Genomic DNA, 19,921 nt, shown 5'->3' with positions numbered 1-19,921 from the left:
GGTTATCTAAAGCCCTATTAACACCTGAGAGAAAAAGAGCACTCAAAAACCCATTTCAGAGAATAATAGGCACCTGTACACCGTTCAGAGAGTGATATCTACAATTGTTTTTTGTGTGTTCATTCTGGTGCTTTGCAAAATCTTTTGTTTTGAATGATAAGAGTCGCAACACGGCGTCTAAACTCTTTTTGATTTTTTTTGTTCAAATCTTATCAGCAATATTTTTTTTGTTTTTGTATAGACGTTATTGTTTTTTGTTAACAATGTATTTTGTTGTTGTCATATGTCAATAATTTTCATAGAACTCCACCTGCACCTCAGCCTATAACAATTTAAATAATCATTTATTTGTTGTTTGTGCTTTTTTTTAGAATGATAAAAATTTTTGTTGTGAGTTTAAACTTATAATGGGTTAAACATGAAACTATTGTCGGTTTAACTGACTTAGTCATTTTTACCACACCTTCGGAAGAAGATTTTTTACTTTGTATTATAAATATAACGCAAATTATTCTTCAAATATTTATTTTTTCCTAATCCTTCAGAAATGAGTAATAATTAAACGGCTCATAAAATATATAATTTAGGAAATTTTATTTAGGTAAAGACAATATGTGAGGTTTGCATGGAAAATATATCACAAATTTTAAGTGTCCATACTTAGATTTGAAAAACAATAAAATGTTATAATTTTATTTAATACTAGTATATGCCCGCTATTTCCTTAGGGGATGTGAGAATTATTTAAACATGTCTAAAGCTAATCAACATACAATCTTCCAAAACTTCCTGCAACTTCCTATAAATTTTTCAAAACTACATATTTTACATACAACAAATGAAAATTTTACTTCCCAATTTCAGGATACTATGTCTTTCGGTTCACTCACAATTTACATTGTACAGTAAATTTATGTTTGCAACAGCGATTTTTTTTTTCATTTTGTACCACAAATTACAAATTTCCACAATCTCCAACATAGTCCAATCCTACATCCCAACAATGACTCTAACTTTAAATCAAAATACTGGACGTCTTGCGAGTTGATACCATGAGCTTGGTCTTCTCGCCGTTTACTGCAAGATGCACTTTGGCAGACTCCTTCTCAATTTGTTCAAAGGTGGCTGTTACCGCTCGCAATGTTCGACCCATTATATTGATGTCATCGTCGAATGTGAGTAATATGTGTTGTTTGGTGTACACAGTGTCATATCTGTTCACCTTTGCACCTCGTATAACCTTTTCCAGCAGGATGTTACAAACATCACACGAGAAACTGTCACCTTCGGTATTGAAGGGCTCCGAATGGTCCTTTCTGACTTTAACTGCTGACTTTGTGCCAGTTAAAGTTATATGCAGGATAACTTTAACTGGCAGGATATTTTTAACCGCATTAATTTTACAGGAGTGCCGAACGCAGACATGGCTTTAAACACCTCTTAACGAATAGGGCTGTCGAATACGGTATTATAGTTTACGAATAGGTGGTATGTGTCGATGTATTTTATGTGAGTCTTTTCCGGGATCTTGCGCAGAGTGAAAATATTGTCAATGGTGGATTTGCCAAGCCGGAAGCCGCATTGGTATAGTCCAATAAAGGCAAAGTTCAATATTGGATAGCACTTTATATGCGATGGAAAGGAGCTCATTCTCTACGTTCTCTTTTAGTAAGTAATTTTATATGAGGTTTCCCATTTACTCTGCGAGCACTTTCTTCGAACCCCTCTACTCTATAGTTGGTGCATATCGTCTTGTCTCCTTTTTTTGTGCACGGGACACAGGATGCTGAGGTTCCAATCATGCTGATTCATTGTTCTTCAGCTACTCTGACCTCATCTTGGCTAGGTGGTATACACTCTATACCGTCTCTCTTATTTGTTCTTGGGTATCTTCTTCACCGTTACTATTTGTTACACGATATCTGTGCCCGGCACCAGGTTTCCATCTTATCTCTACAGGAGGATGTGCTTGCAGCAAAGCCTTCGTGTTTTACTCGTTGGTAAAATTTCCAAACTTCGTTCTGACTCCTACACATCTCGATTTGCTTCCGTTCACGTTTTTCTTGTCCTTTCTTCTTGTTCTTAAAATACGTTTCTCCTCTCTCGTTTTCTCCCTAAAATGCTCTCTCGCATTACGTGTTGCTACTGTCTGCAGGGTTTCCCTATACCCTTTCCCTTCTGATCCCTAAAATCAAATCCGCTATTAATATGACGGGCGCTTCTTTAATACCCAAAAAACAACTACAAAATTATGTATTTTTTTCTTCTCCTTAAGTTATCACATTCATATAAGCCAATTTATATATTTAATCGAAATTGGGTCCCTGAATTTATAAAAAATCCAATAATTTTTCTGCTCAATTTTTATCAAAATAGCATTCCAATTACGAAGTATTTTTTGTTTTTGTATTTATCAATTACCTAGTAGATCTTATTGCTTTTATTACTATTGTTGTGGCAATGATTTGCATTATTTTTGATCCAAAAAATGTATATATCTGGGAATGGATGTTAATATTAAACCCAATGATAAATTGATATCACAAACATTTATTGATATCATAAACCGGTTAACAATGTCATAATTTTGCTCAACTGAGTCTGTCATAAATTATATTAGATTCTATAAAATATGACGAAATTCTCAGTGATCTCGGCGTAATATTAGAAATCAGCATTACGCTCAGAAAATAAGTGATAGAAAATAACAACGTTAAGGAGACCTCCTATATTTTAAAATATAACCGCATCAAGAATGTTATCAACATTTTGGAAATTAATAGTCTTGGTTCATATTTTTGATTTAAGATGTGCCAATATCGCCGAATAGAATAATTAGACGTATAAACATTTTACAGCAATCTGATTATCTATACTAATAAAGGAGTAAAGTGATTGACTGATTCACTGACTCAACGTTTCATCAACGGCCAGACGGTTAAAGCTAGAATCTTGAAAATTGTAGCTGGGCTTTTGGAAATTCGTACTAGAACGTGCCGTACTAACGTGAAGTACTAAAAAGTATTAAATGTGGTACCATTTGTATCTGGTGAACTGGTAGAGCTAGAACTTTTAAATTTAAAATGAAGGTTCAGGAGTGTAGAATGAAGTGTAGAATAGATATAGGAAACGTTTTGGACAGTCGAACTATAAGTATCCGAAAAGTATTTTAATGTACTAAATTTAGGACAATTTCGTAGTATGGGAATGTATAGAGCATAAAACTTGAAATTTGGAGTGCGAATTAAGGTTGAAAAGTATGTCGATATAAGGAGGTGGTTTTGAAAGCGTGTACTCATGTATACGAAAAGTTCTAAACTGTACTAAATTGATTATAATTTGAACTTGGAGAAACCGATACAGTTTAAATCCTGAAATTTAGATTAGGGTATGGATGTAGCTTTGGAAATTTGTACTTATGGATACAAAGTGATACATAATTTGATACAATTTAAATTTAGAGCTGGAATAGAAAACATTTGAATTTAAGATTACTGATGGAGTGTAGGAAGTTTTGCGAATTCGTAATTATGTGTACTAAATTTACTAAATTTGGTACAATTTGAATTTTGGGAGAACCGATGGAGTATCCTGTTGTTTGTAGTCAGGATTCCTGTTGAGGTGAAGGATTGGGATGTGCAGTTTTGAAAATTTGTACTTAGGTGTACAAAAAGTACTAAATTTGGTACAATTTGGATTTAGGTAAACCAATAGAGCTGGAATACTAAATAATTGAAAGTAATATTTCTATTGGAGTATAGAATTGAGGTATGTAAATAGTTTCAGAAATTCATACGTATGTGTACAAAATGGTACAAAATTTGGTACAGTTTGAAATTAGGAAATAAGATTGGATCCTGAAATTAGGAAATAAGATTAGATTGTATGATGTAGGTAGTAATGGAAATGTGTACTAAATGGTACTAAATTTGATACAATTTGGATTTAAATGATCCAATAGAACTGGAAACCTGAAATTTGGAGTTAGTATCACTGTTGGGGTACGTAAGAAGTATTGGAAATGTACATTAATGTGTACTAAATAGCACTAAATTTGGTACAATTTGGATTTAGAGTGAACCTATAGAGCTGGAAACCTAAAATTGGGTATAAAGGTTTCCATTGGATTGCATGATTTAGGTAGTAATGGAAATTTATTCTTATGCGTACTAAATGGCACTAAATTTGATACAATTTGGATTCAGGTGAACCAATAGAGATGGAATCCTGAAATTTGGAATTAAGATTGGTTTATGTGGAAAGTTTTGGAAATTCGTATTCTTATGATTGTTAATGTAGGTAGTTATGGAAATGTATATTAATGTGTACTAACTGGTACTAAATTTGGATTATATATATTTGAAATTTGGATTTTTTGGAAATAAGTAATACAAGAGTACAACAGGTTACAAATGATACAAAATTTAGTCTACTTTATTTGTGTTGAGGTATGGAATTAATTTAGCAAATATATACTATAAGAGAACATGGGTACTAAATGGTACTAAACTTTTAATTATGGTCGCTATTACATTTAAAAAAAAAATACCACATTCACTAACGAAGTAGTTAGTTAATAGAAAAATAACATTTTAAGTAGAATAATGTTTATTTAAAAATAAAAAAACTTTCTGCCTCAATGACAATATTATAGTAGGCATATCATGTTATAAAATGTACACGAGTTATAAAAATGATAAAAATCAACTGCTTTATAATATTGATTAAAATAACGAAAACAAAATAAATATCAAAAATATTTCAAATTTATTATGTTATTGGTGTATAAAAGTTGAGTGCTTTTCTATTTATAATTTATATAAAAATAATCTATAGCAATCATCACATTCTGCTACAAAATATAATTTAAAATATCTTTTTCGATATGTTTTAATACAATCTAATAATTATATTCAGCACACAACTTTATTTTCACGTGAAAAATTAAAAGTCTGTCTAAGCACTCGAACAACAAAGTCAGGCAGCAAACAGGACACTGTGGTAATAACACAAAACAACCACACTGGTATGGAGGCCAGAAGTTTATTATATGCTCCATAGATATTGGTATCATAATGACTGGAAAAATATAAAAATAAAATTAAAATTAAATTTTCTATATATTTTCAAACCGTCCACTTACTGATTCCAAAAGTTATACAGAAACGTTGTAAGAAAATATGCCAATATCGACAAAATAATTGTTCCAATATACCAATAGGTAACATATTGAGATTCCAACCATATTTTCAAATTAACCACAATGATAACAATGTGTAGCAGCAAGGCACAATAGCAGGCAAAATCTGCAGTTTGACCACCATTCAATATAACATCATTGCCAGAGAATATCCACGAGGCAAAATAGAAACAAATGATCGAATGATAAAGACCAAAGAAAATCCATTCTAAAAATGTTGGCCATTGTAGTTGCTTATTTTTGGTGTTTTTACGATAGAGTTCGGGATTTCTGAAGAAATATTAAAATTCAAATTAATTAAAAATTGATTATAACGGTTTTAACCCTAAAATGAGTTTTCATATTTTTAAGATTTTTGATGTTTAGGCTGATTTTGGAGTTTTAGTCTATTCTGAGACTTATGGCAAAATTTGCATTCTTAGACATATATTCTTGAAATGCAAAGGCCGGAGACTTTGAGAGTATATTCAAGAGAAGTCGTTGACCTTTAAATTTCAATTAATTATAGTGATGTATGTACATGGATGTGGGAGTAATATTTACATATTCTATTTAGAGGACCACTATTATAAACCGAACCATACACATTTTGAATTGCGGTGTCACCCGGGGGTAGCTATTTTCATCACCCTTTGAAATAGTGAACTGATATGTAAACAAAAACCAAACCAAACCCCCATAATGTTGACGACTCCCGCAAACCAAAGGACCACGATCTGCGAATCTGCACTCCATATTCACTCCAGTAGATGAGCGAATTGCTATAATCTGTATAAAAGCGAAGTTCTTCAACATCAGGAGATTTCAATGCTGCGAACACAGCAGCTGCTTGACGAAAGCACTTTTGTCGCGATAATAGTATAGAATCACAATGGTAAAGAATAGCCCACTCTGCACAAACTGCATCAAAAGCAAAACTTGGGTACCAAAAACCATCATCAAGGTACCCATGGTACGATCAGGAGTGTCGTAATGCTACTGATGTGAAAAAACTCAGCGTATAGGGCAAACCCCGAGGAATAAATCTCCTTCCCATTGCATATAAAGTGCTATTCAGCGTACTGTGTGAACGACTGAATGAAAGGGTCAATAATATTATTGACCTGGCAAATCCACCATTGACCAGATTTTCACTCTGCGCCAAATGCTGAAAAATACATCGAGACATTCCACCAATTCGTTGACTACAAAGCCGTATTCGACAGCCCAATCCACTCAGAGGTGTTTAAAGTCATATCTGCGTTCGGTATTCCTTCAAAATTAATACTGCTATCCAGGATAATTTTAACTGGCACAAGGTCAGTAGTTAAAGTCGGATAGGAGCACTTCAATGACGAATAAGGATTCACACAAGGTGACAGTTTGTCATGTGACCTGTTTAACATCCTGCTGGAAAAAGTCATACGAAATGCAAATTTGAACAGAAATGGCACCAAACCAGCATAAGTTACTTGCCTACGCCGATGATATCGACATAATGGGTCGAACATTGCGAGCGGTAACAGCCACCTTTGAACAAATTTAGAAGGAGTCTGCTAAAGTGGGACTGACAGTAAATGGCGAAAAGACCAAGCCGATGGTATCAACACGCAAGACATCCAGTGGACTCGGACCAACTGTGGAACTTTAAAACTACAGCTTCGAGGTGGCGAACGGTACCACCTTAAACAAAACTAATAACATCATCTTTGAAAACCGAAGAATGATAGTGTTGGTCAACAGATGCTACTACTCACACTCTACAAGACGCTGATACTACCCGTGCTATTATATGGATCTGAAGCATGTGTACTTGTGCAAACAGATTAGGCAGCTCTTCGAGTGTTTGAGAGAAAAATTCCTCGAAAGATCTATGGGCCGATCTGCGTTGACGGTAGAACGAACCTTGAGCTATACCATCTATTCTCGGACATCGACATTGTAAGACGGATCGAGCTGCAGCGACTACGTTGGCTAGGTGATGTTGGAAGAATAGATGAAGATGCCCCAGCTCAAGTGGCAGAGAATCTGACCAAATACGTAGAACGGCTATTTGAATAATAATCGGTCAATATTTTTAGGGCCAAATCAACCAAAATCTAAAGTAACAAAATTTTTATTTTATGTCATAAATATTCGCCTGGGTTAGAATGTGGAGCTGTTGACCTATAATCGGTCAAGAAGGTGAAAATATAGGGAATATTGCCAAGGCTCAGAATATAGAACCGCAGAAAATTAAATGCTCGTGGTAGTTGTGTATGGTATCATATGGTCGCCTCGTCCGACTATACTGCTCCGCTCACTAGTTTTAACTTGAATATGATATGATAAATAATTCCGATTTCTTATCTAAGAATCCGGATCAAAACTTTAGGGATCCGGATTTCGGGATGCCTCTTCCTTAATTTTTTTAAATGCGAATTTTGAATTTTTAAGTACTTAAACTTACCTCATTAACTCCTCCTCCTTGTAAGGCTTTTCCGTTAACGATATAAACAATATCGGCAATGTGGTATATATAATATTATACAATGTCATTGGCAAAGAATCGTAGGGAGCTGTTGTTGAATATAGCGTATAGAATTGAAACAGGAAAATGATGCTCATAAGGAAGACATTCTTATAGAAGAAATACAAAAGCAGCAATGATAAACGTTGTGTCTGATAATGACCATGAACGAGCAGCAATCGTTGTAGCATAAAAAATTTGCCAATAGCAAAATCAGAACATTGTGCTGCCTGACATCCCTCCCTACCCATTACACCAATACCAACATGTGCCTCCTGCAACATACTAACATCATTCGCACCATCACCAATGGCTGCGGTAATATATTGTTCGGGAGCATTTTTTATTAACGCAACCACTTGACTTTTTTGTAATGGACTTAGGCGACAGCATAAAACGGCTGAACATTTAATTGCAGCAATGCGAAATTCGTTGGGTGCCTCAGCTAAAGCCGTAGCTAAGCTGTCACCATCAATGAGGAGGGAACACTCTTGATTTTTTCTAAATTCGATTTCATGTTGTAGCGTTGTCAGGTGGTATGAAATGGCTTCCCTGTCTCGACAATTACTGATGGTATATCTGTAGGAAGTAAGTTTAATGTGTCCACATGATATGCCAATATTGAGTGCAGTTTCCATTTTATCTCCGGTCAGAACCCATATTTTGATACCAGCTATTTGTAAAGATTTTAGTGTTTCAGCAACGTCCTCTTGCAGGGCATCTTCGACGGCTGTTGCCCCCAGGAGTTCTAAATCTGAAAAATAATTTTTATCGAATATTTTTATTATACATTTTTAATTTACCTTTCCCCTTATAAAACTTACCCCTCTCCAGAATGGCATAACACTTCTCACTTAACTCCTTTCGATTACCCAACGAAATATTTGCCCTTTCCCACTCCATTAAAAATTTCTCATATTCTTTGTCATCAATTTTACGCCGAGCAATTGCCAATGTCCGTAGACCTTGCTGGGCAAAATCCATTATATGTGAATTGGTTTGTGAAATCACATCCAGCGATTGTTGATCGCACAAAGGAAATACACTACTCTCAGCACCCTTTGTATAAATCCATATTGAGTCATTTTTATCTTTGACTACAACACTCATTCGTTTACGTTCGGAGGTAAATTCCAATATATGTAATCGATGGAAATGAAGTTCATCCGAGAGGTGTGAATTGTTATGAATTTTTAAACTTTCATTATCATCACCAATGAAAATAAAACCCAATTGGGCACAAGCCTCAACTAGGGCTCTCTCATCGGCACTGGAGGCTTGGTAATCTAAATTTCTGTGGAAAATGATTTGATGATTTAGATTTCAGTCCCTAAATGCTGATAGTTTAAAACTTACCTGATTATTTCTTCAGTTTTCATGGCGGTAATCGTGGTTTCGTTCATTGTTTTCTCTGTACCTAAATGCACATTAAAATACATTTTGAGAAATTAGAAAATATTAAAAAAGAAATCCACTCTTAGGTAGTACTGTAAGGTAGTACAGTAAGGAAAGTAGTAAAGTCGGACTGGGCCGACTATATGATACCCTTCACCACTTTATGTATATTGGACATATGTATCTTAACAATTTCATGTAAATGTTCACTCGAAGGACATACACCTTTCTGCAACCTATGCTAAATTTAATTTCAATCGGTCAGATTTAGAATCGTTTGCGTACAATGGGAAAAATTTATGGAAAACGATTTATAGCAACTTGATACACGCTACTGTTAAAAATATAATCTCAATCAGACACCCGTTCGGAGCTATGGAGCTATATCAAAATTTGAACCGATTTTCAGGAAACTTAACACATCATTCACATCACATCATTCAAGACTTAATTTAGAATGTCATGACAAATTTCGGGAAAATCGAAGTATATATAGGGACTTTGGTGCACAATTTACATAAAATCGGACGAAAATATATGTGGGAGCTATATCTAAATCTGAAAGATATTTAGTATAGGAGCTATATCAAAATCTGAACCGATTTTCTCGGAACTTAACACACATCATTCTAGAGTTAATTCAGTACCCTATGCCAAATTTCGTGTAAATCGAAAAATATATAGGGACTTTGATCGGACAAAAATATATATGGGAGCTATATCGAAATCTGAACCGATTTTCACGAAACTTAACACACATCATTCTAGACTTAATTTAGTACGCCATGTCAAATTTCATGAAAATTTAAGGATATATAAGGACTTTGGAGCAGCATTTACATAAAATCGGACGAAAATATATATGTAAGCTATATCTAAATCGGACTTGATTTTCTCCAAATTTAACACACAGCATTCTGGACCCAATTCAGTACCCTGTGCCAAATTTCGTGTAAATCGAAAAATATATAGGGACTTTGGTGCCCCATTTATCTTAAATCGGACAAAAATATATATGGGAGCTATATCGAAATCTAAACCGTTTTTACGAAACTTAACACACATCATTCTAGACTTAATTTAGTACGCCATGTCAAATTTCGTGAAAATTTAAGGATATATAGGGACTTTGGTGCACCGTTTACATAAAATCTGAGAAAACTATATATGGCAGCTACATCTAAATCTGAACTGATTTTCTCGGAACTTAACACACGTCATTCTGGACCTAATTCAGTACGCCATGTAAAATTTCGTGAAAATTGAAGGATCTATAGGGACTTTGGAGCACCATTTACCTTAAATCGGTCAACTGTATAAATGGGAGCTATATCAAAATCTAAACCGATTTTCACGAAACTTAACATACATCATTATAGGCTTAATTCAGTATCCTATGCCAAATTTCGTGTAAATCAAAAAATATATAGGGACTTTGGTGCCCCATATATCTTAAATCGGACAAAAATATATATGGGAGCTATATCGAAATCTGAACCGATTTTCACGAAACTTAGAACACATCATTCTAGACTTAAGTTAGTACCCCACATCACATAATTCTACTCTTAATTCAGTACGCTGTGCAAAGTTTCGTGCAAATCGAAAGATAAATAGGGACTTTGGTACATCATTTGTCTTAAATCGGACACGATTTTCTCGAAATTTAACACTAATTCAGTACCCTTTGCAAATTTCGTGTAAATCGAAAAATATACAGGGTCTTTGGTGCCCCATTTACCTTAAATCGGACGAAAATATATATGGGAGCTATATCTAAATTTGAACCGATTTTAGCCAATTTCAATAGGGTTCTTCCTTGGGCCAAATAAGTGACTTATGTCAAATTTCATCCAAATCGGATCATAAATGCGAGCCGTACTTTGTTTACAATTTAACATCTACAGACGGACGGACATGCAAAAATCGACTTAGAAAGTGATTCTATTTTTCTCATATATGGGTTCTCGTTTCCTTTTGCCTGTTACAAACATATGCACAAAGTGTGGTGAAGGGTATAAAATCCATACTTACTTTTTGATTTATTCATCCCTTCCAAAGGAATGTGCATTGGTTGGCCAACAACCTGAACTGTATGGCAGATAGAAAGGGCTTGCAAGAAGTTCTTATGATGATCCTATAATATAAAAAACCCGTATTATTATCAAATAAGTAAATCTTTTTCCTTCGTACTCTTACATCAAATATGTTGAAATCCACCATCTCCTTCGCACCACCTTCCTCCTCCAAATAATTCCCCCTATAAAAATATTTCCTTCCACCAATGGAACACTGTTGCAACACCATTTCATTCTTCGTCAAAGTACCAGTTTTGTCCGAAAATATCATATTTATTTGACCCAATTCTTCATTCAAATTCGTTGTATTCACCATACACGGTTCATCAATCTCCGCATCGTACAGTTCTATATCCCAGCGTATAAATTGACCAGCCATAACGCGATACAACTCAATTGTGACATACATCGATATTGGTATTAAATACTTAAATAATACCAAAAATGACATATAATCTTGAAAGAATTGTTTGAAATCATAAACATCAATGGGTAAGCCCAAATATGACATCCCGGGAACTACATTCAATTCTGTTTCACTTTTCAAAAAATACAATACGGTTACAATCGCAATCATCAGTATTACAATGAAGACCAAGAAACGATTCAAATATATTTCACTCGAGGCGAATTTACTTCGCGTCAGTCGTGAATTTAATTGTAATTTTGTAGACATTCCGGTGTAGACGGCACAACCAATAATCCATTCCGTGTTTTTGAGTCTTGAACCCCGCAATAAAATATTTTCGGATGATAGTGGCAAGGTGGCAGCATTTGGTAATTCAATTTTTCCATTAAAACTATAAAGATCCGTTTGGGGGCTTTCGCATTCTATAATACCGACATTTTGGAAATTATTAAAATCAATTTCTGGTAGGTCCTTGGGTACATGTAATGTTTTCAAATTTGACTCGCCATCTAAATTAGCAGTGGTTACAAAACATTTTCTACGGGAATCGGAGGATGATAACAGCACCAAATCACAGGGTATATCACAATCACGTTGGACATAGACCAAATCTCCTGGTGTCACATATTGTGATTGAATTTCTTTCTTAACTCCTTTACTAATTATGGTGACTATAAAAAATAGAATTTTTTTAAGGGCGGGATTGTTTTTTTCCGATTTCCAAATCATTACCTTTAGCACAATTCACTTTATTATCCGACTTATGACGAAGAAAATCTTCATAGGCTTGTTTTACTGCTGTAACAATTATTACGAATAGTAATGGTACCAGAGCAGTCATAGGAGATACGGGACTATCTGCAAAAATTGGAAAACGAAAGGCATTTTTTAATAAATGTAACGGACTATCAATCTACGTAAAGACCCAACGTTAAGTGAATTTGATTGTAATATATCCTTTATCCCCCCATTCTCGGTAATTAATTAATTTGAACCTATAACTTCTCAACAATGTCTTCTAAAAATTTGCAAGTGAAAATCTCAACTACTCTTGAAGATATAGCCGATTTATTGTGTCAGCTTCAAGCGACACTATGAGTGATTGTCTAACTTTAAAGCCGATTTCAAAAAAAAAAAAAAAAAAAAAAAACAGCCCGCCATTCGTAAGTGCACGATAACTCAAATGCTAATAATCCAATCAGTTCTAAATTTTAATACGTTATTCTGGACCTACATACATATCGTATGAACTAGGATAAATTTAATCGGTCAAGACCATCCTTATTTGCCTGCTTGGTTTTTGGTGCTATTTTCCAAGAAATAATTTTTTTAGTTCCGCCATTTTGCTAATTTTCGAGTGAAGTCAATAAACCTAGTTAATACCAGAGCCATATATGTAATCTTTAAAATTGCTTTTGGAATTTTGAAATTCAGAAGTTGCATTTTTTACGGAACCTCTCCAAATTTTAGGTTGTGGAAGAATATCCTCAATTTCTATCTTGTTGCCATTTTTGATTTCCGAAGTTTCGCTATGCCCCAAAATTTCTAGGATTTCTTGGACACTTTTTTAAACAATATTTTTTGGCATTTGGTTCACAAGTTGTTAAATTTGTTGGCCAAAAATATCAGTCCAATTTTTTGGCACAGCTCTTAAATAACGATATCTATATTGGTCAATATTGGATCTACGTTACACACTATACCCTTTGTATGTTTTCCACAACTAAGTTGTGAGGTTCTTATAAGTTTGAGCAGTCCTAACTTTTAATATATCTATTATTATATATCGACTAGCTGAATAGATATCACTATATGTGTCCGCCTGTCTATTAAATTTTTAATCAAAGTGCAGACAGAAGTTATAGACCAATTCTCATTAAATTTTACATGTAGGTTCGGTAATTATGCGTTAGTCTAGTCGCTCTAAAATCCGTAATTATGAACCGAACATCACTAAATTTTAGATGCCGTTTTGGATCACCAGCGAAGAGATCGGTCAATATATATCTGGTCTAAATGGCCAATGCTTTTGTGTGAAATATGGCAACTATTTTATTTTATTTATTTTATACCGAGATTACATAATACCTTTAATCTGATATACAGATTTGGGAGATATTTTAATATTTTTAAATGGTCTACATAATGAGTGGAACGGACGGGGCCGGCCATATGATACCCTACATAACTAGCACTGAGCTCAACGTTTCTGCGGATCTATATTCCGAGCCTGGGCAGTATTTCGCAATTTTCGCACTCTTTTCGCCGAATAGAGGTCAACAGCTACTCTACGCTTTTTTGGCCGACCATATGATACCCTACACAACTTCCAATGACCTCCAAGTTTCTGCGGATCTATGGGCAATATTTCGCGATAATTGCACTCTTTTGACCGAATCATGTTTTCCTGGAGTAAAAAAATATTCCATAAGATTATTTTTTTTAATTTTACACAAAAAAGTTTTGGTTCATTTGGCCCGCTAAATATTGACCTAATGATGTTCCGATTGTAATTGAGGCGTTAAGAGCTACTAGATAATTAGACAAAAAAATGTTCGCTCCATTTTATCCTCCAAATAGCATATGATCATCATCGAAAATTATAGGCGTCGTCCTTGACCATAACCGAACCTTATGCGAGCCATCAGACCGAAATTTATGCACTTTAAGGTGGTAACCACACATAAAACAATAAAACTATTGTCAATTTAAAGGTCAAACACTCCTCTTGGATATACTATCAAATTCTCTGTTCTATGTCCTTTAGGAGTAAATATATACGCCATGGAATAAAAAAATTTAATTTTTCGAGATATGCCAATCGGTTAACTAAATGGTGGATCTAGGATTAATATTTCGTGGAACCACACAAATGTATAATACCCTGACAGCATAAATGAGTAGAGTATAAAAAACGCCCTACAAAATATTTCTGAATAAAAATCTTTACCCATGTTTTTATACCCTTCTCCACACTGTGGTAAAGGTATTATGTATTTGTCCATATGTTTGTAACAAGCAAAGCGAATCGAGATAGACCCATGGTTCCTTTTGAGAATATGCATAGAATTATTTTCTGAGTCGATTTAGGTATGTCCGTCCATGTATTTTTGTGAGCAAAGTACAGGTCGCATTTGGATGAAATTTGCCACGGGTCACTTATTGAAATTGGAGAGAAAAGGTTCAGATTTAGATATAGCTCACATATATAGTTTCGTCCGATTTTATGTAAATGGTGCACAAAACTCCCAATATTGGTTCGATTGAGACAAAATTTTGCAGAGAGTACTCAATTAGGTCCAGATTGGTGTTTGCGAAGTTTTGTTGGAATCGAGTTAGATTTAGATATAGCTCTTATATATAGTTTCGGCCGATTTTATGTTAATGGAGCACCATACTGCCAATGTTTGTCCGATTGAGACATAAATTTTGCATAACTTTTTGAAGTTACTACAGGTTGCCATCCGTGAAGTTTTGTTGAAATAGGTTCAGATTTTAATACAGCTCACATATATACTTTAGTCCCATTTTATGTAAATCGTGCAACATAGATTCTGTTCTATTTGCACGATATTTTGTTGTTGAAATCGGTTCAGATGTAGATACCGCTGCCACATACAAATGGTGCACGTTTCCACGACAGAGGGATCTACGAAAAGCAAATGGAGGAGCCTATGCCTGTTCAATTTACATGAAATATTGCACAGTGTATTGGATTAGATATAGCTTCCATATATATTTTCATCCGATTTCACCTAATGATGTTCCAAATAACTAAAGTTTGTCCAATTAGGTCGATTGCTCGATTTCATACAATTTCATAAATTTCAGAAGTATGTCAAATATCAATGTACTTCACACAGTTAATTTCTTCCGATTCCATTTCAATGAGCCCCCAAAAATGTTATGCATATTCTATCTACAGGATATTGTACATATGAGCATCTCTCGTATCTACCCAAAGTGGTGAAGGGTATCATATAGTCGGCCCGTCCAACTTTTGAACTTTCCTTATTGGTTTTAAATACAAAATTGTGCCTAAACTAAAAATATTAAAAAAAATCACCCCAACACAAATATTGTTAAAAACCAGCTGAAATGTTTGTGTTCGTAAGTGGTGTATTATGAACAAATTGCATATAATTTAAATTCATTTCTATAAAATGATGTGTTCTTGTCAAAATCTTAAAATATTTGTCGCGATGTGACAACAGTGGGGAAGGTATGCTATTGTTTGTAAATGCCTTGTTAACCTCGAAGTGAGGCACCAACGAAATTCTCACGCAGTTTATGTCATTGGTCAGCTAAGTACTTCGCTTTGTTACAAGAGACATTGGCTATGAAAGGTTTTTTGTATAGAAGCAATAGCTTCTGGGGAGAATATGCCAACAAAAAACTAAGGTAACTGATGAGGATCAGTGGAGTGATCCGAAACTATAGTCTTCCCTGCCTTACCCCTCGACAAACAATGCCATACATTCCCCACTAATAAATAGTTGTTTTTTTTTTATAAAAACAACAAACTGGGATTCAGCCTGACTATTTTGCAAAAACAAAATACAAATGGTATCCCAAATAAACCGCCAAAACTACTGAAGGTAAAAAATTATAATTTACGTGGAAGCTGTGATGGTGGTAATGTAAAAAAATGGGTGAAAATGTGTTGAAGGCAACGAGTTTTTTTGTGTTCCTTCCTGATCTGGGCTAAACTACACAACGCACGCACGTGTGATTAGTGACCAAGTTGCCGAATACCCCATGGACAATATGGTTCTAATGTATGATTTGTCGATATAATCACTGCATCCACCCAAAATGGATGCTGACATTTTTAAGCCGGATTTTCGGTGTTTTTTAATTTTTCTTATAATTAGGATAATGGACTAAACAAATTATAGGATTGAGGAACTCGTGATTTTGCTTCGTTTAGTGTATATTTCATGAACGTTCTCACCGTAGCTTCTTTGCAATTGGGTTCCAAAGACGAAAAATTGGTGCGTACATTTTTATAAAATATATTATATTTTATATAAGTCTAAAATTAAGAAAGTCCATTCAAATTCCGTGGAACACCGCGTGATGTTAGTTTTTTACGTGCCGGATCTAATGAGCCCATTCATGTTCAAATCCGCCCAATAAAACGGCGGATATAGGTACCTCGCGGTTCTGAACCGATTCTTTTAAAATAGGTGTCCTTTTGTGTATTTTCATAGGAGATTACTGAAATCGGATGCGCATAAAAATCATATGCACGTTGCGTCATTTTTAGTCATTTTTAGGGTTTTTGCATAATAAAATGCATCGAGCGGCACACTTTGGCCCCTAAATGAAACCTCGAAAAATGCATAATTATCGGTTTATACGAAAACCGCATGCGCATCATGCTTTTTAATGTTGATCATTTTCATATACTGTAACTGCAATATATTTGGTCATTTTTAACCCTACGGTCAATAACCGGGTACATTTGTACCTTTTTTTGAATAAAAATGCTGTAAAATTTTCAATAATAGAGATATTTGGATCAAATTTTGAGGAATCATTCTTGAGGTATTTTCACACATAATCGAAGAAAAAAATTATAAATATTTTCCATATATATAATTTTTACAATTTTTTAAAGTTATTACCTACGTAGATCAATAACCGTGGTACATTTGTACCCATCCAAAGATAGCTCTGAAACTCATTAAAAAATTGGACTATCGCGAGGTTTTCTGTTTGAAATTAGTCTATACGGATCTAATCTAGATGTAGGAACTCAAAATTATATATACATTAAAATAATATATACTTAAATCCATGCTTAAATGATAATCTATCTCAACCAATCATAGTAAATTCGTCATAGCTTTCGAATGGGTTAAGTTTTTTTAGTTATTTTTTATTGGGATCTTATTTAGGTGTTCATCAACCCCTCTGGAAATTTTTGTGGCCCTAGACAACATGGGGCCATCAGGACGACTCGTGGAATTCAGAAACTACCCTGGTTTTCCCTTGGTATACAGGCACAAAAACAATGATTAATGTCCGTAATTTTTCAATTATTCTTCATATTGGGCCTGAAACATTTTCTGTAATCGATTTAGTCTGAATTATTACAATTCTAAATTGGCGTACATATATTAACTATCATTAAATAACGTTTTAAAGTATTAAATAAAGTTAAAAATGCGCCAATCGCAATCTCTAAACTCATAAAATGTGAATAATTGGCAATAATAATTGTTTTAGTCCATGTATACTAAAGGAAAACCAAGGTAGTTTCTGACTTCCACGAGTCGCCCTGATGGCCCCATGTTGTCTAGGGCCACAGAAATTTGCAGAGGGCTTGATGAACACCTAAATAAGATCCCAATAAAAAAATAACTAAAAAAGCTTAACCCATTCGAAAGCTATAACGAATTTACTATGATTGTTTTAGATAGATTATCATTTAAGCTTGGATTTAAATATATAATATTTTAATGTATATATAATTTTGAGTTCCTACATCTAGATCAGATCCGTGTAGACTAATTTCAAACAAAAAACCTCACGATAGTCCAATGTTTTAATGAGTTATAGAGCTATCCTTGGATGGGTACAAATGTACCACGGTTATTGATCTACGTATACTTTTTTGGTTATTGACCGTAGGGTTAAAGTCAGAACTCTTACCAGAGGAATCTACCGATATTTAACAATCATCTAAAAGAATTTTTAGAAGAAATCTTCACGTGTTGTAGAAGATCTAGACTAAACCGTATCATCTTAACCATACAAAAAAATCAAAAATTGAAAAAAAAATATTTTGTGGCAATTCAAAAATTAATTTATTTTATTTTCAGATATTTTCAAGCTTTTATTTCTTTTTCGCGACTATTAAACCGTATTTCAATGTGATTTGACTAGTATGCTAAGAAAACAAATGTGTTTAACCATTTGTAAAGAAATTCGCGAATTACAAAAAATAGGAATTAATGTAACTTATATTTGAAATACAAGATTTAAAACCGCTATAACTTTTGTGCACAGCATCCCAATTTGTGAACGCGAACAGATTTTGAATCAGCACATTTTCCTTAACCTATGTAAAAATATCATGAATGTGCTCGCAAAAAAAAATTTAAAAAAATTTTTAATGGAATTTTAAAGGAATTTTGTAATTTGCCATATATTAAGGTCATCCAGTAAACCTACAGTAGGCCTATTGTGCCACTTTTTAACAACATTCGACATTGTTTATTTTACAACAATATCATTTGTTTGTTTTGTTGTTTTTACAATAACAAAAGAGAATTAAACAATATCGAATGTTGTTAAAAGATCTGTATAGGCCTACTGATATCTAATTTTTTTTGTCAAAACATATTGAATTCAGAAAAATAACCATAGTTAGCTTTGACAAAGGCATCGATAAAATTTTCAATTTGTTTAAAAATTATCCAAAAATACACAATAACCAAGGTTTATTCACAAGCAATAAACCTTGTGAATAAACCTTGGTTACACTCAACCAACTTATTAATTAGTATTGAATATCTGTGTTTTATGCTTTATTTCACTTTCCGGGCTCTGTTACAAACCCCTCCCCTACTGTCCACTGCTCAAAGCATTCGACATACCAATTTCTATCGGCGGAGCCCCTCTGAGCTAAACACTACATTTCTTAAGTTCACTTAAAATCGAACCAGAGTTACATATCATTTACTTACCAATTAAAAACGATGCAATTGTCATTATCAAAAAATAAACATTAGCAATTCGACGAAATTGTTCTAACATATTTAGGGGTAAAAATGTTAACAAACTATATTTTGTTGTTTTTACATGATTTGGTTTATTCCGACGACGTTTCCTGTCAACACCATCATTACCACCAATCGGTATTTTCAAAGAGTCCTCAACAACACTGACTCGGGTAACCTACAAAGTTAGAATATATTTATTTAAACAATTCGATATTTTACAAACTGTACACACAGGATTTTTACCATTTTTACGTTTTTTTTTATTAAAGAACTATATTAAAATATAAACACCAAAATCCTAATGGTGTTCGATATTGATGGTTTCCGATTTACACAATAAATAAAACTGCTACCATAACCACCGTTAAGCTACTGACTAATTAATGCATACATCTCATAATTTGCATTATTGTTTATTTGGTATTTAGGTTTTGCAGATTATAACCTATTAGCAAAATATTTTTTGGTTGGATCAAAAATAACCTCTTATCATAATCGCAATCAATTGATTTCACTGATTATTTGCTAATAATGTCCAAATATTAAGTAATTATACAAGCACATAGATAAATGTATAACTTTGCGGGGGTCATTAAACATTTATTTACCTTAATAATT

The 19,921-nt window shown here is 33.8% G+C and overlaps 1 protein-coding gene across 1 annotated transcript; it reads right to left on the bottom strand.

Annotated features, from left to right (window-relative positions):
- Nucleotides 1–4,913: 4,913 nt before the first annotated feature.
- On the bottom strand, nt 4,914–19,549 carry LOC133332987 (phospholipid-transporting ATPase IF-like). The gene is made up of 10 exons (XM_061541337.1): nt 19,532–19,549; nt 19,268–19,478; nt 12,303–12,428; nt 11,283–12,241; nt 11,118–11,220; nt 9,045–9,105; nt 8,513–8,982; nt 7,629–8,442; nt 5,144–5,470; nt 4,914–5,079 (listed from the first exon to the last, which is right to left on the bottom strand). Exons 1-10 carry the CDS (start codon nt 19,547–19,549, stop codon nt 4,914–4,916), a joined length of 3,255 nt encoding a protein of 1,084 aa, XP_061397321.1.
- Nucleotides 19,550–19,921: the final 372 nt, after the last annotated feature.

Source organism: Musca vetustissima, unplaced genomic scaffold (assembly GCF_032173495.1).
Source record: "Musca vetustissima isolate MV318-11 ecotype Yass unplaced genomic scaffold, APGP_CSIRO_Mvet_v1 utg14477, whole genome shotgun sequence".
Lineage (NCBI taxonomy): Eukaryota > Metazoa > Arthropoda > Insecta > Diptera > Muscidae > Musca > Musca vetustissima.
Note: the sequence above shows the minus strand (reverse complement) of the source record. Positions and strands in the feature narration are given on the sequence as shown.